The 22,720-nt window shown below is 42.1% G+C and overlaps 1 protein-coding gene across 4 annotated transcripts in view; it reads left to right on the top strand.

Annotated features, from left to right (window-relative positions):
* Positions 1-22,720, top strand: part of LOC142743190 (complement decay-accelerating factor-like) — a 178,961-nt gene that overhangs the window by 87,018 nt on the left and 69,223 nt on the right. For all 4 annotated transcript variants that reach the window (XM_075853686.1, XM_075853683.1, XM_075853684.1 and 1 more), the window contains exon 8: positions 3,451-3,633. In XM_075853686.1, the coding sequence (XP_075709801.1) occupies positions 3,451-3,633 (183 nt within the window). The remainder of the gene's footprint in view (positions 1-3,450; positions 3,634-22,720) is intronic.

Here is a 22,720-nt window from a genome sequence, read left to right as displayed (position 1 = left end):
AAAAAATTGTTTTATTTCACTGCCCAATTCAAATACATTCTGTGAAAAAATGTGGGGTCAAAATGGTCACAACATCCATAAATTAATTCCTTGAGGGGTGTAGTTTCCAAAATGGGTTATTTTGGGGGTTTTCTATGTTTTGGCACCACAGACTTCTTCAAACCTGACATGGTGGCTAAAATATATTCTAATAAAAAAAAAGGCACTAGGTGCTCCTTTTATTCTGAGGCCCGTATTTCAGTCCATCAGCACACTAGGGCCACATGTGGGCCATTTCTAAAGATTGCATAATCTGGGCAATAAATATTGAGTTGTGTTTCTCTGGTAAAACCTTCTAACTTAACTAATATTGAATTTCTGCAAGAAAAATTAAATTTGCAAATTTAACCTCCACTTTGCTTTAATTCCTGTGAAATGCCTAAAGGGTTAAACTTTCTAAATACTGTTTTGAATACTTTGAGGGGCCAGTTTTTAAAATGGTGTGTTTTTATGGGGGTTTCTAAAGTATAAGGCCCGCAAAGTCACTTTAGAACTGAATTGGTACGTAAAAAAAAAAAGGCTATTGAAAATGAGCATTTGCTGTCTAAGCCTTGTAACATCCTAGAAAAATAAAATAATGTTCAAAAAATGATGCCAAGCTAAAGTAGACATATGGAAAATTTTTACTAGTAACTATTTTGTGTGGTATAATCATCTGCCTTACAAACGGACACATTTAAATTCAGAAAAATGCTAACTTTTCAAAATTTTCTCTAAATTTTGCTATTTCTCACAAATAAACACGGAATGTATTGAGGACATTTTACCCCTAACAAAGTCCAATGTGTCACGAGAAAACGGTCTCCGAATCGCTTAGATTAATAAAGGTATTCCAAAGTTATTGCCACATAAAGTGACACGTCAGATTTGAAAAATGGGCTCTGAGTTTTAAGGCCCAAACTAGGCTGCATCATTAAGGGGTTAAGCTTTTTGGCAACAGTTTGGGGATGGCCCTTTACTGTTCTAGCTTAATTGTGCACAAAGAGAGGTCCATAAAGACATAGTTTGACCAGTTTGGTGTGGAAGAACTTAAGTGTCCTGCACAGAGCCATGATCTCAACCCCAACGAACGTCTTTGGGATGAATTGTAACACTGATTCCCACAGACTCATACAAAATCTTGTGAAAAGCTTTCCCAGAAGATTAGAGGCTCAGGGTAGCAAACCTGATTTCTTCTTTTTTTTTTCTCTAGACAATTTATCCAAAAATCAGGGACATTTTAACATTTTCTTTACGGACAAAGTAAAAGAAAAACTTACCTTATTTTTCGGACTTTAAGATGCAGTTTTTAGCAGGAATACATGTTGCTAAAAAGTCCCTGCGTCTTCTAGTCTGCAGTCAAGGGACCCGGCAGCGCCAGACCCCCTCACCGCTTCTTCCTTAACCCCTTCCCGACCCATTATGTGCCAGCACATCATGGGGAGGGGATAATGTTTGGAGCGGAGCAGGCCCACTCACTGAGCCCAGTACATACACTGCAGGTGTCAGCAGCTGACACGCTGCTCTAACGGCGATGGCGCTGTTCCTGGCTGTTTAATTCGTTAAATGCCGCGGTCAATACAGTCTGCAGCATTTATAGGGTTTTCCCATGAAGGACATTTGACGTATCCTCAGGATGTGTCATAAATGTCCGATTAGATGCGGGTCCCACCTCTGTCTAGAACGGGGCCCCGTTCTATCTTACCCGGCTCCGCTGTCTCCCGGCAACTTCCTGGTTAGGTGGTCGAGCGTTACATGGATGAGTTACGCTGTTTCCGAAACTTCCATATAACTAAATGGTAGTTATGGAAACCGCGTAGCATGCTACGCTGCTTCTGCAACTGCCATTCGCTACTATGGAAGTTACGGAAACAGCATATCTCAGCGAGTTACGCTGTTTCTGTAACTCATCCATGTATTGTACCAGCGATCTAATGATCGCTGGTTCAAGTCCCCCAGGGGAACTAACAATGTGTAAAAAAAAAAAAAAAAATTAGATACATTTTGGGGAGTGTAAAAAAAATATTAAAAGTTAGTGTAGCTAAATGTTCGACAAACTTCTGACATGTCATAGTGACATGTCAGAAGTTTGTATTGGTGGGGGTCCGAGCACTGAGACCCCCACCAATCTCTAGAACGAAGCAGCTGAAGTGCTCGTGTGAGCGCTCATCTGCGCGCTCATCTGCTTCGTTTCTGTTCGGCTATTTCCGGAAATAAATGTATCGGTGTACGGACTCAATAGAAAGTCTATGAGCCCGTACACAGATACATCGGCTTTCCGGAAAAAGCCGAACAGAAACGAAGCAGCTGAGCGCTAACACGAGCACTTCAGCTGCTTCATTCTAGAGATTGGTGGGGGTCTCAGTGCTCGGACCCCCACCAATCTAAACTTCTGACATGTCACTATGACTTGTCAGAAGTTTGCCGAACGTTTAGCTACACTTTTAAAAAAAAAAAAACACCTTTTCACATTTTTCCCAAAGCACATTGTAAAAAATGATAAAACAAAGCAATGAAAAAGTGATAAAAAAAACCGTATGTACCAAAAAATGTCTCTCAGAATGTGGTGAAACAGAGCAAATATTTTTTTTTTTAACAAGTTGTTTTTGCTTTGTGAAAGTAGTAAAAAATTAAATTTTTCCCAATTTTTTGTTGTCTAAAACCTGGGTGCGTCTTAGTCAGGTGCATCTTAAAATCCAAAAAATACGGTAATTTATCATAAAGAATATAAGTAACATCTGTCTATTGCTTAGAATACTGATCTGAACACATGAGCAGCACCTTTTAAAATGATAAAAATTAGAATACCAAAATTCTGTACAACCTCATATAGGTGTTTTGCTCAGGTGTCCACATACTTTTAACTATAAAGTGTAGCAAAACCAAGATTGAGGGGAAAAAAAAGCTATGAATAAAAATTATCTACTTTTGCAAACTTTTACTAGAGCAGGTTACCATGCATTCCCTGTATTGTGACATGTTTATTTAGAAGAATATCTAGTTATATACATTATATTTTACACGTCTCTATTCTTTTATTGTATATATCTACAAAGGCCACTCCAGCTTTCCATTTTTCATGGAAATAAGCATAAGGACACAAGTATCCGTGGTCGAAAACCACCCCCAAGTACAGTAGGTGTGATTTGGAAATTAATAGTTAATGGCCCCACAATTTTGCAGGTAATACTGTAGTTATACCTGCGAAACCACCACATGGCCATTAATAATCGATGTTAATGGCTGCGCGGTTATGTGGCTTCAGTTGCGGTAGTGCCTGCAAAATCGTGCAGTCATTTAACATTGGCTTTCCCTCTAGCAGTACTGGAAAGAAATCATCTCTGATTATATGCAGTGCAGCAGAATAATAACCTACTATGTTAACTGCAATATAGAATTAAAATCTTTTTTTCCCCTTTTATACTATTCTAGCTGTTAATTGTCCAGATCCAACACAAGTGCAGAACGGAAGGAAGGATTCCGGGTTTAATGGCCCTTACACATTGAATTCTGCTGTGAGATACTTGTGTGATAATGGCTTTGTCATGACTGGTTCCAGTTCAATCACCTGCACTGTTGATAGTCAGTGGAAACCTGAAGCCCCAAAATGTCTGAGTGAGTACTCTTCATTGCATGCTGGATTGGTTTGCATAATTGTGCTGATTTGCATACAGTACCTGATGGACATTGTAAATGATGTGGTATATTTCTTGTAAATGGTAAAGCAGATATCCATAAGTTTTTCTAAAGCAACCCTCCGGTCCCAGGACAAAATTATAAATCTGATGGGGTATATGGAGTATTATTACCTAGTGCCCTCCAGTTGTGCCCATCTGCTGTTTTAGGGTCCCCTCTGTCCTGTCACAAAATGGCCAAAGCGCTTCAGACTTGAGTCTAAGACACTCCCTCTGTTTACAGTTTGGACAGAAATGCTCACATGAGCAGCTCTGTCCAATCCAAGAACAGTGGGAGTGTCTCAGACTCAGCCATTTTGGGACAGCACAGAGGGGACCCTAAGATGGCAGAGGGGCACAACTAGAGGTCACCAGCTGATACTACTCCATATACCCTATCATATTTAAAATGTTGTCCCAGGACTGGAGGGTCGCTTTAATGTAATATTTTAAATGTGTCAATGCAGGTGTGGACCTACCATATGTACAACCTGTGCAGCTAAAGGGGGCCCACTTTCACCTTGAATGCAGCTTCCTATGGTCTATTAGTTTGCATGAAAGGGAGTGAGCTAATGAATTTCATGGCTCACTATTACTTTTGGATTTTTGAAGAGTTGAGGATTCTCTATGGTGATTATTCACGAGCAAAGGGTCCATATAACGTTCTTGCAGGGAGGCCACCACTGTGGCAATGAAAATGCAGTTATTTGGCAATCCTGTTCTAGAGAGTGTGACAACGCCCATGGATTTCAAATATAGCTATGAAATTGGGTAAATTAAACACATTTTTAGAGATTGTCATTTATTATTTCTAAAGTTTTTATATTTAATGAAATAGGCCTGATAGATTTTTAATTATAGATTATAGGAAATACTTAATGTGTATCAACAATGTTTGATATGAGTGCCACAGAGGTTTTTTATTTTTTTATTTTCTTCCAGTAGATAAGTTTATTAAATGTCCCATGTTTTCTGCTCATTGGTCAAGTCATCTGATAAGAAAGCCTATGACTGGGTATGCTGCATTTACGCCTCTGGGTTATCGGTAATATTACATATTTCTTGCCAGCAAGGCGAGCAGATCCAGAGGATGGCAGGAATAACTTTCCTTTAACACCGTCCAGCCGCAGCCCTTTTTCAGATTTTCATTTTTTCCTTCCCACCTTCCAAAAGCCATAGCTTTTTTTATTTTTCCTTTTAATATAGCCCTATGAGGGCTTGATTTTTGCGGGACGTGTTGTAATTCTTCATTACCACGGACTTGCCAAAAGGCGAGATAATGCCCTTATTTCCAAGGTACCTATGAACTGGTGCAGGATTACTCAAATATCTCCATTTTGCATAATCTAAGCTTGTGGCTGCAGTCCACTTTTAATATGTGAATATCCCATAGCTGCAATGATTTCAAATACTTAAACCCCCCCCCCCCCCCAACATGTTTCGCTGCAATTGTGGCTTACACAGGGGTATTTGGCCCACTGGCACCTGACTATTCGCTTCCCCATTTATAACTTTTCCAGTGACGTCACATAGGCTGGTCAATACTAGGGTCCAATCATATCTATAGAATCCAGTCAAGCCCATCTTCTAGCTTGATGGACCTGCACAGAAGCCAATCAGAGAGCTCCACAAGTGACCAATTGAAGACCCATACGGGACATGCGCAATATTGCTCAAAGAGTGAAATGAAGTTGCATGTACCGAATCCGGTCCACTGCGAATGACAGTGGACTAAGTCTGAAACGAGAGATCTCCCGTGATACTAGATAATGCGCAAGCGCAGTCTGTTTTGTTTCCAGTAACTTTAAAAAAAAAAAGGGAAGAAGACAGATTATACATGTCAATTGATTTAGTCTAAATACCATAGGTAAAATGTAATTGATAGCAGGAAGACAGAAGCTATATTACCCCAATGGTGTACAAGTATAACTTGAAGGCCATTTGTGGAATTTGTACTTTATACTGACTTCTAAGGGGAATTTTTAAATAGTCAATTAAAAGGTTCAGTATACAGACCTAATTGCATTTTAGAGAATATTAATAACACGGTCTCTAAAGCGGTATTTTCCAGTTTATTAGTAACAATGTCTAAAAGGCAATATTTTCCATACATAAGCGATCGTAAAGAAGAGGAGAGGGAAAGGTATTTCAAAAAGCTACTTTTTAATCCAGCTACTTGATTTGAGCGGCATCATTTTTGCGAGACGAGCTTTTAGTTTTTAATGGTAACATTTTGTGGTACATGCAAGTTTTTGATCACTTTTTTTATAAACCTTTTTGGACGGATATGAGGTGACCAAGAAACAGCGATTCTGGCATTTCTACATTTATCATTTTTTTACAGCATTCACCATGCACGTTAAATGTTATATTGTAATAGTTCAGACTTTTTTGGACGCAGTGATGTCAATTTTTATGTTTATTTTTTTTTCTTACAATGCTTTAGGGGAAAATGGGAAAAGGTTTGCTTTGTTTTTGAACTTTTTTATTTTTTTATTAGTCCCCCTAGGGGACTTGAACCAGCAATTGTTGGATTGCTAGCACTATATACACTGTAAAACTAATGTATTGCAGCATATAGAGTTTCTGACAGGAGGCAGGACTTGGGCCCCATGCACACGAACGTAAAAACGGCCGTAATTACGGCACGTTTTTACGGGCCCATGGACTTCTTTTGGCCACGGGTACCTCCCCGTATGCTTAGTCATGGGGCTCCCGTAATTATGGGTGACTACGTGTGTGCACCTGTAATTATGGGAGCATTTCTAGGCGACATCAGTAAATAGTCACTGTCCAGGGTGCTGAAAGAGTTAAACGATCGGCAGTAACTGTTTCAGCACCCTGGACAGTGACTTCCGATCACAATATAGATCAACCTGTAAAAAAAAAAAAAAACGTTCATACTTACCCAGAACTCCCTGCTTCTTCCTCCAGTCCGGCCTCCTGGGATGACGTTTCAGCCCATGTGACCGCTGCAGCCAATCACAGGCTGCAGCGGTCACATGGACTGCCGCGTCATCCAGGGAGGTCGGACTGGATGTCAAGAGAGGGACGCGTCACTGTTAACGCAATCATGGGCCAAAATATATTAGACCGAAATTTGTAATGGGTATGTCAACTGATACCCGCCCTCCAGTGATTTATCCAGTTTCCAAATCATAGGTGATAGATATATATATCTGAGAGAAAAGATGACACACGAGACCATGCTTGTATGCTCAAAATCCTTCTCTGATCTTTATTGATCCAAACAAGTATAGAAGTATAATGACAGGAAAGGTGTAGGCTTTGGTTTCAGCCAATCATCTACAATATGATGACTCTGATTCAGCCAATGAGAATATTTCAATGCATTATAATAATTCTTCACCCTCCAAGCCCCAGGTTGCCTGAACCTTGTCCCATGGGAAGGACACACATTTCAGAGACACAAGTTATTGTGTCTACTTCTTATCTCACTAGAGAATGGAGACTACAGATAAGATTAAATCATTTAAAGAGGCTCTGTCACCAGATTTTGCAACCCCTATCTGCTATTGCAGCAGATAGGCGCTGCAATGGAGATTATAGCAACGTTTTTATTTTTAAAAAAGGAGCATTTTTGGCCGAGTTATGACCATTTTTGTAGTTATGCAAATGAGGCTTGCAAAAGTCCAAGTGGGTGTGTTTAAAAGTAAAAGTCCAAGTGGGCGTGTATTATGTGCGTACATCGGGGCGTTTTTACTACTTTTACTAGTTGAGCGTTCTGACGAGAAGTATCATCCACTTCTCTTCAGAACGCCCAGCTTCTGCCAGATCACGCTGTGACATCACTCACAGGTCCTGCATCGTGTCAGACGAGCGAGGACACATCGGCACCAGAGGCTTGAGTTGATTCTGCAGCAGCATCGGCTTTAGCAGGTAAGTCGATGTAGCTACTTACCTGCAAACGCTGATGCTGCTGCAGAATCAACTGTAGCCTCTGGTGCCGATGTGTCCTCGCTCGTCTGACACGATGCAGGACCTGTGAGTGACGTCACAGCGTGATCTGGCAGAAGCTGGGCGTTCTGAAGAGAAGTGGATGATACTTCTCGTCAGAACGCCCAGCTAGTAAAAGTAGTAAAAACGCCCCGATGTACGCACATAATACACACCCACTTGGACTTTTGCAAGCCTCATTTGCATAACTACAAAAATGGTCATAACTTGGCCAAAAATGCTCGTTTTTTAAAAATAAAAACGTTGCTATAATCTCCATTGCAGCGCCTATCTGCTGCAATAGCAGATAGGGGTTGCAAAATCTGGTGACAGAGCCTCTTTAAAACAAGACCTAGTTCTAGCCTGCACTAGAGCCTTAAAGGGTTATCCAGTCCCTGAAAATTGATGGCCTATCCCTAGAATAGGCCATCAATATCTGATCGGTCAGGCTCCGACTGTCGAGACCCCGACTGAAGACCCCGTCCGATCTGTTTTTGAAGGGGCTTTCGAGCGCAGCTTCCCCTTCACTCTGGTCACTGTTCGTATTGTAAATCACCGACACAGCAGTAGCGGCAGTTCACAGTATCACAGCCTTTAGGTCTATCTCTTAATTTTTGCTTTAGTCCTACTACGGGACTTCACTATGATGGACTTTGATCACCTTTATAATACACTGCAACACTTATTGCAGTGTATTATGCCTGTCATTGTAAATCTGACAGGCATTCTATTAGGCCCTGCCCCCGACTGCCATGAATACCATTGTCACCGAAACCACTTGGATGTCGTGGTCACTATTGCACCTCTGGGAACTCTTTCAAGACTGTTGCCAAAATATTCCAGGTGACTACCTCATGAAGCTGATTTCAGAGAATGCCAAGAGTTTGCAAAGCTGTCATCAAAGCAAAAGGAGAGTGACCTGCATTGAAGACATGATGCAGTTAGGCTCCACTCACTAACTCCGAGACAAGCCATTCCGGCGCTTGGACTTCCGGTTCCGGCGCTGGGATGTGAGGACAAAGGCGGGTGAGCTCCTCGCACCTGGTTCATCCCGACCCCCACAGCCGCATAGCCGCATTATATCTAGCTCTCGGTGAGTAGCTAATAGAACGGATGCTTGCAGCAGGAGATTTATGGAGCGATATCTCCTCCGCAGCGGCAGTAGCAACATTACCCACACGGCCGGACTAACCTCACAGGACTCTACCGAATATAAAATGGCGGTGCCACAACAGTCCTCTCCTAACCCCTATGGGAAGCTTGGAGCTAACAGAGGACACTGATTCCTCACTGGATTATAGAAAGCTGGCAATTGAGGTGGCGACTCGTTTGGCTCCTGACATTAGGGACACGCTGACGGCTACTGTCTTGGCTACATTGCTACAAATACAAAATGGGGTAGCTTCTCAGAGCACGTGACTTGTGAGTTAGACCAGCGAGTAAACCTCTTGGAAGATGATTCTGCAGGAGCTCATGCTTGTATCAAGAACTTATTACATGACCACGCCAAATTGAGAGATCATGTGGAGGACCTTGAAAACCGCTCACGGAGAAATAACTAGGTTTGTCGGTTTACCAGAAAGCAGCATAAAACCACATCTACAACGCTTATGTGAAACTGATCTCCCCGAGGCATTGAGGCTGACGGGGTCCCGCAGATTGGAACGGGCACATAGAGTAGGCCCCCTGACTAAGCTGGATGGCAACAATTAAGCTAAACAGAATAGACCGCGACAAGTGATCATGCGTTACTTAGACTACAACGACAAGGAAGACCTATTACGGGCTTTCAGATCCCGCAACACCCCTTTACTTGTCAGGGGTACGAAGGTCATCTTATTTGCTGATTACTCGGTGGGGTTCACAAGCCGATCTTTTGGAGGTATCCGCACCACTCTATATAACCGCAAAGTTAAATTTCAACTCCAATACCCGGCTATTTTAAAGATCACACAACCAGGCGGATCAGTCAAAATCTTTAGTCGCCGGATGACGCAAAGACTTATATAGAGGGCAATCACAACTTGGGGAGCCCCAAGGGTTCAGCGGTATCGACATCGAGACCAGAGGGAGACGTAGGGGATACGCATAGAAAATCCCTAGATCTTTCTTTCCGTACCAGATCTTGGACTGAAGTGGCACAGCTGAAATCGCCAAGGCAGAATCGCGCTTGGTGGCCAAAAGCTCAAAGAAGACATTGCGCAGACAACCCAGCCTAGACCATTTTACGTTAACTATATTACATACTGCCTTATTACAGTTTTCTTCTCTTGGCGTTGCTGGATATGATGACTATCCCAATTATGAAGCCCCAACTATGACTTTCATATTGCATTTTGATGGGACGGATTCATTTATTAGTCCCTGGCTTCGCAATGTCACTGATCGTACACATTAATAATTGAATGGGAATGTAGAACGGTTTCATGGGGGGCGGGGGGGTCTAAACCTAGAAAAATAGTGAAGTCATGTATGTCACAATGTCTCCTACTATGTTTCAAGGAGAACGGGCATCAGAGGTTCAAAATAAATTCTGCATGTTTTTTATGATTTGTGTTATAGTGTATGATTGTTATTTTGTTGGGAGCAATGTGGAGCAAACTTGGATACACAAGGTACTTTACAATGGGAATTTGTTGATTTATACTTACTGATATTGGAAATGCCACTATTAACCATTGCTATACAACCTCGTTTATGCAGCTGACATCATGGAATGTAAAGGGGCTCCGTTCCCCAAACAAACGGACGATGGTACTTCGACATCTCAAAAAACTTCATACCGATATTGCTCTATTTCAGGAAACTCATTTGGAGGAGGGTGAATTCCACCGCATGTAAAAATTGTGGGTGGGTGCAGTGCACGGCTCTTCAGCTTGTAGCCGTAAAGCAGGGGTACTATTACTGGTCCACAAAAATCTCGCCCATGAGGTCACACATCAATTCAGATAAAGAGGGTCGTTTGCTCCACATTGTTCTCAATTCACCATGGGGGATTTTGAGTGTCTATAATGTATATGGACCTAATAGCAACAATGTACCTTTCTATACACATTTAGAAAAAGCTCTACTGTTTGATCCGGTTGCACATCAAACTGTGGGCGGGGATTTCAACTCCGTTTTAGATCATAGGGAGGATAGAAGGCAGGACATACATGGAGTTCACAATACCACTCTCCACTCTGGTCCTAGACCACAGGATAGGATGTTAGGCCCACATTTAGAGAATACTAACTGACTAGATCCCTGGAGGAGCGAAAATACGAAAGAGCGAGAATTTACCCATTACTCCCACGCCCAACATTCTTGGTCGAGAATAGGTTTTCTTTTGTTATCTCAGTCTGTACTACCCAGGTTGCTGTCCTCAGCGATTGGTGATCTCGGATTATGCTCCGATACAGTTGTCTCTTCTTGAAATTTATCAGAGCGGTACTGATTATATCTGGAGATTTCCCACTCATCTTACCTCTGATGACACGTTTATAATATTACGTGGGTGGTGGCTAGAATATACCACTACAAACGACACAAAGATAACATGTCACTCTTTTGGGACGCTGCTAAAGCTGTATTAAGAGATCGAATATTATATACAGCGAGTAAAAAAGAAATTGCACTACGGTTGTCATCATCTAGTTCCTCATTACGAACTATGTACACCGCATACCTCACACACCCGACGGTACACACGGTACACAATAAACAGGTGTGGATACAGGCCAAACAAAATTTTGATAACTGGGCATCTCTGAAAGAGGCAATGCATAGACAGGACTTCGAGGCCAAGTTACATAGGTTTGGAAACAAAGCGGGAAAGTTATTAGCGAACTTGATGAAAGGCAGACGCTCGCCCCAGCACATTACACAAATTAGGGATTTCTCTGCAAATTTACATAACGACCCGTTACATATTAATGAAACTTTGGCTCAGTTCTATCAGGACTTGTACTCTGACAATTCCCCGAAACAGCTAGATGACACCCTTTTACACAAAACGATCCTTCCAAAGGTTACTGAAGAACAACTCGTGCTTCTAAACGCCCAGATAAATCTGGAGGAGGTTAATCAGGCCATCGAGAAATTAAAAAAACGCTAAAGCTCCTGGCCCGGACGGCCTAAATGGAGAATTTTTTTAAAGCCTCGAGAGAACCGGTAAATGTGACCTTGGTATCGCTTTATAATATTGCTCTGAGAACTATAGGATTGCCCCCTTCGGCGGACATGTCTTACATTAAGCTTTTGTTAAAACAAGGGAAAGCTACTTTTATCACCGAGGTCATATAGACCTATTTCACTTATAAATGTTGATGCTAAACGACTTTCTAAGATTATGGCGGACAGGTTGGCAGACATTATGCCACACCTTATAGCTCCAGAACAAGTGGGCTTCGTTAAGGGACGAGCAGCGATTTACCAACTTGGGAAATGTACTGGCGGTGTTGGATAGGGTTCATAATAACATATTGCCGAATGAATATCCAGCGCTATTATTGTTAGACGGGGAAAAAGCATTTGACAATGTAAGATGGCCATGGTTAATGGCAGTTCTAGATGAGTTTGGGATTATTGGGGCATTCAGAACACTATTGGGGCACATTATATAAAAGTCCAAAGGCAAGAGTATATACGTCAGGCTTGGTGTGACAGTCACCTCAGTCCCTTTAAGGGCTAAACTACCCCCCATTGATACACGGACTTCTTGAGGTGGAATAGTTTACCTCTCTCGACTATGGGATTATGTTGTTTGGTCAAGATGTCATGCTTTGCAAAGCTTCTTTACCTAATGCAGACCATTCCCTTACTGATCAAACACTCCGACGTTAATACGATCAATTCTACTTTTACTAAATTTGTTTGGGTGGGAAAGAGGCCCAAAATTACTCCTAACAATCTTATGATGAGACAAGAGGTTGGGGGTCTCAATTTCCCCAATATTAGAGGCTATAATCTGGCTTGCTTGAGCAGACACTTATTAGACTGGGGACATGACACCATGTATCATTCAAATACTCTTTTGGAGAGACCATTGGCGGAGCTATGGGATCTCATGGCATTGCTCCATACCAATTTCACCTCCCTCCCGATTTATAGTCAAAAGATTGGTGCTGTTGAGAGACACTGTTGTAGCGTGGAAGGTATTGCGCAAACACTATGGCTTTTCCTATCAAATCTCCAAATATATGCCCCTATGGAAACACCCAAAATTTGAAGCGGGGAGGATAAATAAATTCTTAATGAGCTGGAAAGATAAGGGAATAGTGACACTGTGACCTGTTTCATGGTCAGGAGGAGAGATAGCTGACATTGCAGGAGATCGGGAATAAGCTCCAGACGACTCGCCAACAGCATTTCAAATTCTATCAGATACACTCATACTATGCAAAACAACTTAAAAACATCTCGAGCGAATTTTCACCAAATCTATTCGATGCTTGGTTTAAGGGCTCACATAGGAGATCCATATTTCACCTATGTGACTCATTAAGGTCGAAGTGGGAACTTTTTTTGAAATAACGGATGTAGAAAAACACATAGAGATGGGATTGATTTTCCGTAAACATATTGTAAGCAAAAGATGGAGAGAAACTCCCTTAAAGACCATACATCAAGCGATATATGCATTTACTTTGCCCCCTTCAGTGGCCAATCCGGGCAGGATGACATCATGTCCTAGATATCAGGCTATTCGCTCTATGTACCATGGGTTTTGGACTTGCCCAAATATAGAACCATTTTGGAAGGAGGTTGCTTCCTTGTTAAGGCAAATAAGTAACTTTATGGGAGAGTTGAGTCCACTGGAGGTTTTCTTCCATATATCACGATATGAAGAGTTTGACGCAACAGGAAAATCTCTTTCCCATGTAGCACACAGTGTATTGATGGCAGCTAAGAAATGTATTCTTCTGAATTGGTTTTCGGCAAACATACCTGATCTACACTTCGGTAACGTTTGTGTGGGATTTACAGCACAGCAAGCGTGATCTCGCTGTAAGCTGTCATTTACAGCGTGTTCTCGCGAGATTACGCTGGCCTTGCTGAAAGTCCCACACAAACGTTACCGAAGTGTCGGGATTGTGAATCGACATCCCGTCCTGGCTGGAAGTGATGTCTATTCACTGTCAAGACAGTTCAGTAAGGTTAATGTGTGTGTATGTGACTGCACATAGTGATCTTCCTAGATCATGATGTGCAGAGTAAATGAATGGAAAGAAGTGTATGCCGCTGATTGGTCAGCATCATACACTTCTCTCCACAACGTCCCCTTGGTCAAAAGTAAAAATACACCCAGTTGTCTATTAAGAAAGTCATTAGCATAAAGCTAAAATAGGTCATAACTTGGTGAAAATAGATTGTATTTCTAAATAAAAAAAATACTGCTGTAATCTACATTACAGCGCCAATCACATTATGTAGAAGATAGGCACTTATAATGTGGGGAGAGAGCCTCTTTAACGGGAATGTCCCTAGAATTATTATTATTATTATTTTTTTTCCGTTAAACAATTAGTGTCATCACAATTTTTTTTTTAATATGTTAAAGCGGTTAGTGCTTTATTAAAAACGTTTATATTTATTTGTGTGTTTGTGTTTTACTTTTTCTTATTTTTACACTTTTTCTTCCCTATGGGGGCTGCCATTTTTTTTTCCATTTCTGTATGTGTCGATTAACGACACATACAGACATGGAATACGGCAGCCACAGTCCCATAGGGACTGCGAACGGGGCCCGTTCCATCCACTAACATGTACGCCGTGTGTGTGGGAACTGCGCATGCGCCGCTCCCACACAGTCCAATTCGAAATGCGCGCCGTCCGGCGCCATTTTCCTGTGGACCGGAAGTCGCGGCCGGACAGTAAGATTACTACTTCCGGTCGCGGCTTCCGGACTTGTGCACTTGGACCAGCGGCAGCAGACGGAGCGGACGGGCCGGAGGGAGCCGCGGCGGCAGGAGCAGGTAAGAGATTTCTATGTATGTTCGTGTTTGTGTACGTTTACTACTGTATGTAAACCTACTACACTGTGTGTTAGCTCAAAAAATGGCGACACACAGTGTAGGAGGTTAGACCGTTCAAACCCCTCGTTTATCCCGGCACTAGCCAGGATAAAGGAGGGGGGGGGGATGCTGAGAGCTCACTAGAGCGAGGGCTTTTTACCCAATTTTGCAATGCTGCAATTTTGGGAATAGCTCCATCTAGTGACCAGCAATGGGAAATATTATAAATTAGAATTAATTTATAATATTTCCTGACTCGTGAAAAAAATAAAAAAAATTTGAACAATGTTTAATCACCTACACACTAAATGTTTAATTTAAAAAAACAAAACATGTTTTTCTGGCAACACATTCCCTTTAAGTGATTACACATTGTTTTAATTTTTTCACAAGTCAGTAAATTTTATAAATTAGATTATAATTTATAACATTTCAATGTGCTTTCCACTAGAGGGAGCAGTTCTCAAAATTGCTGCATGGTCACTGTGGTAAAGCAACCTCATTGATTTATGCTGCAAATTTGGGGTGGACACACTCTCCTCTAGTGTCCTCACACAATCCCCCCTCCCTTCTTCTGGCTAGTGCCAGAAGAAGAAGGGGTTTGAATCTTCTAATCCTACTGCACTGTATGCCGCCATTTTCTGAGCGACTGCACATTGGTAGGAGGATTAGATACAGCGCTTAGCAAACCGTATCACACACGAACATAATACACACATCATACACGAATATAAATTACCTGCTTCTGCCTCCCCTAGTCTACGCTCCTCTTCCTTGCGCTTTCGCTTCGTTTAACATATGGCCGGAAGCCGCGTCCCGAAGTCGTTATCTTACTGTCCGGCAGCGGCTTCCGGTCCACATGAAAATGGCGCAGGATTTCGCTCTACGAACGAGCTTCGTTTTGGTTTGTGTGGAAACGGCGCACGCTTCTGAGAATGGAACGGCTCCCGTTCGCATTCTCTATGGGGTTGTATGTGCCATATAGTATCTCTGTATGTGTCGTTAATCGACGCATACAGAGATGAAAAAAAAATTTGCAGCCCACATAGAGAAGTAAAAGTATGAATAGAGAAAAAAGTAAAAAATAAGAACACAAATACAATTTTTGTTAATATATTAAAAGCAATATAATAAAAAAATAAAATAAATCATGACACCTTCCCTTTAAGTCTGCAGCTGTACCTGTGTTAGTGTATGTTGATTCTTCCTGGTGGAGTAGCTAGTTAGGGAGATTGAGAAAGCAAAATGTGCAGGAATTCTGCCTCAAATTGCAGATAAAAACTGTGTACATATTGTGTATCAAATTATTGTTTTAGATACCTTTTACCTTCCTCGAAGGTTTTGAAGGTGCCTACAAAAATGGGGTGTGGCTAAAGAGGAGTTGTAAAATGCACAAGATGTATTAATGGCATGTGCCATTCTTTTGATGCAAGATGCACCAAATTTATCATACGAGTGCCACTGTAATAAATGTGCCATGACTAAGGACAGGTGATCTGTCGGAAACGCGTAGGCTTACTGCTGAGACAACCACCCTCACTCCTAGTGGATTTTGTCTGAAATAAAGTTGGAATATTACTTCCTTTTAACGAAACGGGGCTGGATCAAATTCTTCAGTTTTGTACCGTGTGCCGCCACGTGGATTCGTGCGTAGTCCAAATTTGGACATAAATACTGGTGAGCTGGAGGAATCCTATATTTTCCAGTAATCTTATACTGTATAAGATTACTGTCTGCTGGGGCCCTGTATCCAAGTCTAACATCTGGTAGGCTTACATACAGGGTCCAACAGACAGTATCACACTGGTCTGTTCACCCCCTGGCTGGGGCCCTGTATCTATGCGGTCTGTTGGACCAAGTATCTAAGCTTACCACAAGGCAGGCTTAGATACAGGACCCCAGCAGACAGTACTCTTATACAGTATAAGATTACTGTCTGCTGGGTTCCTGTATCTAGGCCTGCCTTGTTTTTTCGTTGTGTCTGTGTTTTTTACAGTTTTGGTCGTTGGACTACGTCGGATTGGGGGACTACTTCGATGGCAGCTTTTTTTATTTTCAATAAAATGGTTAACAAGGGTTGTGTGGATGTTTTTTATTTAAATAAAATATATTTTTTCTATGCCTTTTTTGTATTTTCTTTTACACTTCATTACTACCGCCTTACTAATGGCCGCTGGCTGATTGACCGTGTCCATTACTAAGGCGGGGCTTAATGTTAGCCGTAGCAGAGGTTAACACGAACTCCCGTTATTATCCCGGCTACCCACCGCCACCAGGGGTACCGGGAAGAGCCAGGTACAAACCAGTATCCGACAATCTGTAGTGATGGTTGGGTACTGGAGTGGCCGCAGGCTGGTATTATTTGGCTGGGAAAGTCCCAAAACAGTGGACCTAGTAATAAAGTTTAAATAAAATACAAGGACATAGAAAAAATATTTTATTGATATAAAAAACCCCCAATGTCAGCGAGCTGGGTCCTAGATCTAAGCCCATCATGTGTGATACTGTCTGCTGAGCCGCTGTATCTAATCCTATCCATAGCTATAGGGTCAGACTGCTATAGATATGCTGTCTTTTTATATATATATATATATATATATATATATATATATAAATATATATATAAAATTAGTTTTTTTTGGGGGGGGGGCGAACATATGTTAGTACAAGGATACTTACGGCTGGGGCCCTGTATCTAAGTATCATGTGTGATATGGTCTGCTGGGGCCATGTATCTAAGCCTGTGGTGTATTATACTGTCTGGTGAGACAATGCATCCAATTCTATCCAGCGGTGAAGCTATACGAGCCTTAGTCTTATAGGTATGCGATCTCCGATATGTATGTAAGAATGTAATTATTTCCATGGGGGGGGGGGGATATATGTCTCTTGGCTTGTGTCCCTAATCTTTTAATACCCTAGCAAGGCCCCTACCCGAGCTGTTCTCGGGCTGCAGGAAAAGGTCCTAGCAGTTTAGCCTGAGGCAGTGTAATTGCAGTTGCATCTTTTCCTCTATCGTGTCTCCAGTTCTAGCCAGAACAAGAACAGGTTCAATTAGAAGTTGCATATACTGTATTCGCAGCACTCCCTTCAGCCTCTGTAGAGGAGGAGAGGGGCAGCGGGGGACATGACAGCCTGAAGGGAGAGTAGATCAGTTATTTATCTCCTGACCCCAGGGGAAGTGGGTAACATGAACTTTTATTCATAACATCAATGCCTCCTTTTTTAATCAGAGAGCAAACTTGCCCTGTGATTATCACAAATAGGAGTTTATTTTTTATTTTTTTCTACACCACCAAGCAGTTTAACCTTTTAGATTCCACAGCACCTGAGGTGATTTTACAGTTTTTTGTTTTTTTTACAGTTTCCCTTATATAATGTTTTATTAGTAAAAAAAAAAAAAGATTAAAGGATCTACACCGAGTTGGTATCGCCGCATTCGTAACAACCCATACTATATCTTAAATTATATTTATCTCGCGCAGTAAACTCCATAAAGAAAAATCAAACAAATAATACACAGAAGCTATAAAAGATATTGGGGCACTTGAGCCCTTTAGAGCTTCTGTGTAAAGGCATGCTTGTTCCATAGCCTCCTAAAGGAAAGAGGTCGCTGAAATATGGCAAAATATTTAGACTGGGCTTTGTCTAATGTGATTTTAAATCCAGTCCTTAACATTTTGACAGAGGGTGTATTTCGCAGTAACAATGTGTACTGTGGACACACCACCACAATTTTGTTTATACAGATGGTAAATGCAACGTTTTATTTATGAATGATAGGACAGTTAAGGGCATGTTGTTTTAATGATTTTTGTGGTGTGGGCTATTTTTGTATTTTTAGAGGTAAAAATTTACATGTTATAATTTTGATAGTGAGGTGGAAAACGAGCAATATTTTTTTTTTTTTGCCCTAGGGCAACTCGGAAATAAAAACCATTGCATATGCCTTTACCATCCACAAGGAGTCTTCTTTCATATACACTCCTCAACATAAAAATAGCAACACTGAGTAGGGCAAAACCTATGGTTATGTAAATCGAAGTATCAGGTGTTGCTAAGTTCTGCAAATGATCACGTTTTTTTAAGCACCTAGCTCTAATCTTTGGCATGTGGGAGGGGCATAAAAGCCAGATTGAAAGCAGAGGTTTTTTTTTAGCCACATGAAATCTCAAAAATGAGATAATGTGGTGTGGGATGATTGTGTGATGCCTCCCGTTAGTCAACATTCCAGTTATCGGCAGTTGTTGCAAACTGAGAGGGACAGAATGCTTGGACTGTGAGACTTTGGTTTATCACTCCGGCAGATCGCTACGCGCCTAGGCCGAGATGTCCGCACTGTTCAATGTTGCGGGTACCGGAGGTCGCGAGAGCAACGAACGGGAGTGACAGCAAGAGGTGCGCAGAGGCGAACCTCAGCATGTACTGCAAGTGAAATTGGATGTCACATTCCAAGCCTAGGGCAGCGGCCAGTGGCTGCACAAACCATTCGAAGGCAATTGCATGACATTGGTCTACGAGCCAGACGTCCACCTACAGGTGTTTCATTGACTACACGCACACCACTCCCAAAGGCTAACATGGTGCACAGCCAGACGGTAATTGAGGCTGGGTTGGAGGTCTATCCTCTTTAGGAATGAGTCCCGCTTGTGTCTCGGACGCAATGATAGCCAGAAGTTGGTCTGAAGACCATATGGGCAACGCCATGAAGATGACAATAAGGGAGCGTTACAACGGTTCTTCTCCCGGGATTATGGTGTGGAGTTGCAAAATGTACGGTAGCCAGACCCCTCTTCAACTTCATTTCAGATACACTAACAGCTCGGCGTTACATTGATTTGGTCGTGGAACCAGTGGTACAACCATTTCTCCAGTGTCCCAGAAGCCATTTCTCAACAGGATAACGCCAGGTCACATGTTACTCTTGTTACTATGAGCAGTCTGTTTGGCCGAAACATGCTAACATGGCCTGCAGCGACTCCAGGCTTGTTTTCCATCGAGCACATATGGGACTTCATTGGTCGGCAACATCAAAGGGCCAGCAGCCAATCTTGATGATTTAGGTGGCCAAGTGCATTCAGCGTGGCATAACATTCCTCAGACAACCATTTATGACCTCATTGATAAGCATACCAAGACGTGCATGTATTCTGTGTGTGGCGCTCATTCTCTATTCAGAATAAATGAGGATGTTTGGAATATTTTGATTCCATTTTTTTGATCATTTGCATATCATTAACATGTCTATTGATCTTGTGATTTCTACCATTCCAAAACTTTTCCTACTTGGTGTTGCAATTTCAATGTTGAGGGGTTATTTAAATACATAATCGTAACGTCCCGTAGAATTAACGGTTAATGCCTTAAAAATCCAAGAAACTAAAATAAAGTTATGACTGCTGGAAAAGAGGGGGGGGGAATGTTTACTAAAATTATGCGCTAACTGTATTTACTTGACATAATTTCAAAATCTATATTAAAAAAAGTGACACTTTCGGGGGCATTTTTTCAATTTTAATATGATTATTAGGCTACGATGCTCTGGCCAGGGGATACACATGTCGGTGAAAAAAATGGTCATTAAAAACTGATCCGTTTTTCATGGTTATTTTGCATCAGTGTGTCTCTAAATTTTCATCCATTTCCAGTCTGTCTGTCAGATTTTAATGGCTGTTTGCCATTCCTTTTTTCATGGCCGTTAAAAAAAAAAAAAAAAAAAAAAAAAATGGATTTAATTAGTCAGTTTTCTTTTTTAGTGCCCATGTAGATAGTGCTGCAATGTCCCTGCAGATACTGCCACTGTAGATAATGCCCACATAAGGCCACGGCCCACATAGTACCGCCAGGGCCCACATAGTACCACAGTGCCCACTTATAAAGTGCCAGTTCCCACATAGAGAGCGCCACAGTGTCCCCTGTAGATAGTGCCATAGTTCCCATGTAGATAGTGCTTCAGTGTCCGCTGTAGATAGTGCCACCCCCCTCCCCTGTAGATAGCGCCAATGTAGGAGCGGAACCCCTCTGGGAAGGGGTTCGTCATAGACTGAGTCCCTGATGTCTCTGTTCATATATTGACAGTAATGTCAAGGGCTTCCCCGGGCTCAGAGCTCAAAGTACAGCCGTGTGTGGGGAATTCTCGGCCAGGATCAGTTTTTACCGGCCGTTACAAGGATTGTTTCCAGAAAACACTACCGGATAAAACTGATCCATTGACTTCTATGGGAACCGTCTGGCCGTGAAAACGGACAAAAATAGGACGTCCTATTTCTTGACGGCTAATATTCACGGGCCATGCGAATACACCCATAGAACTTAGCTGTTCTGAAAAATTACGTTTTTCGCTGTCGTGTGAATGTAGCCTTAGTGGGTAAAAGGGGTATTCCACTTTTAGCAAATGAATGCTATTTTTGTATAATTGAAAGCTATATCATTTTTTCAATATACTTTTTTTTTTTTGTATTTTTACGGTTTAGAGATTTCTGATCATGGTCATGTGATGGATTCACAGGTCGTTACAGTATGTGTATCAGAGCTGTGTCTTCTAATAATCCCAGCGTCTGTGTGTCCATCACATGACCATCTACAGGATTTTATCCACTGGAAGTAAACCTTAAATGTTCCTACTGTATAACAAGCAGCAGAAATCTTGAAAACCGTGAGAAATGAATACAGAAAACATATTTGAATATTGAACAACTTTTAGGGCGGACTTACACGAACAGGATTTACGTCCGTGCAACCCGCGTGATTTTCACACGGGTCGCACGGACCTATGCAAGTCTATGGGGCAGTGCAGACTCTCCGTGATTTTTGCGCAGCGTAAGTCCGCTGCGTAAAACTGACGACAGGTTCTATATTTCGCCGTTTTTCGCGCATCACGCACCCATTGAAAATCACGCGCGCCACACGGAAGCACTTCCGTGGGACGCGCGTTATTCGCGCAACAGCAGTAAAAGAATGAATGTAAAAGGAAAGCACCACGTGCTTTTCTGTTTACAAACATCCAAACGGAGTGTCATAATGATGGCGGCTGCGCGAAAAGCACCATATGAACATGACACACGGAGCTGTCAAGTGCAGCGGTTTTTGCGTGCGCAGAACGCACACGCTCTTGTAAATCCGCCCTTAGGCCGTATACTATTGCTGAGCAGCAACTACAGATAGTATAAAACACATGCTAACCTATGGGCCAATTCACATGACCGTGGTTTCCACGATCTGTGCATTGCCCAGAGCCCGGACCTCAAAAACAATAGGACATGTCATTATACGGTCTGCAATTGCGGTTCGTGCTCATTGAAATTAATGCACATTTTGAGTGTGCACGATCTGTGATAGCGGACAGGCCGCGGATGACATTTCGTGGCCCTTCTGTGCTGTAATCACGGACTGTGCACACATCTACGGGTGTGTGCATGAGTTCGAAGTTATAAAAAAATAACAACGATTGGTTGAAAGTGGAATATCCCTTTTATGACTATCAATAAATATTCCCCAATGTTCCTGGTCTAGTGTAATATGGGCAGTATAAATGTATGAGAGTAACCATATTGTGCTGCAATATGGACACAAATGTACAGATCTACAGAGTTGTAATATTTTAACAATCTCTTAGGCCTTATTCACACGACAGTGAAAAACATCTGTGTGACGGCCGTTCTTTTAACGGCCGTCACACGGCCATTTTCAGAACAATGATGTTCTATGTTTTTTTTAACGGACATGTCCTATTTTTGGCCATTTTAACGGCCTGTCAGCCCCCATAGAAGTCAATAGATCCGTTTTTAACAACTGTCAATATATGTAACAACGGTTAAAAACGGATCTGTGACATGAGGATTGGCAAGGGAACTACTAGTTTCCTTGCCGGCTATCGGCGGCGCGACGACACATACTCACCGATGCAGCGCCGACTTCTTCTGGTGTGGTCACTAGTCTTCACAGGTTCTGCGAATGTGACGCGATGACGAGAGACCACATGTGAGGAAGACGGAGCTGCATCAGTGAGTGTCATCATGTCGCCGCCGCTGTAGATCCCGTGGAGTCGAGAGCCCATACCCGAAGAAAACAGCGCTG

This window comes from Rhinoderma darwinii, chromosome 2, assembly GCF_050947455.1.
Source record: "Rhinoderma darwinii isolate aRhiDar2 chromosome 2, aRhiDar2.hap1, whole genome shotgun sequence".
NCBI classification, from domain to species: Eukaryota; Metazoa; Chordata; class Amphibia; order Anura; family Rhinodermatidae; genus Rhinoderma; species Rhinoderma darwinii.
This window is presented reverse-complemented; position numbering and strand designations above follow the sequence as displayed.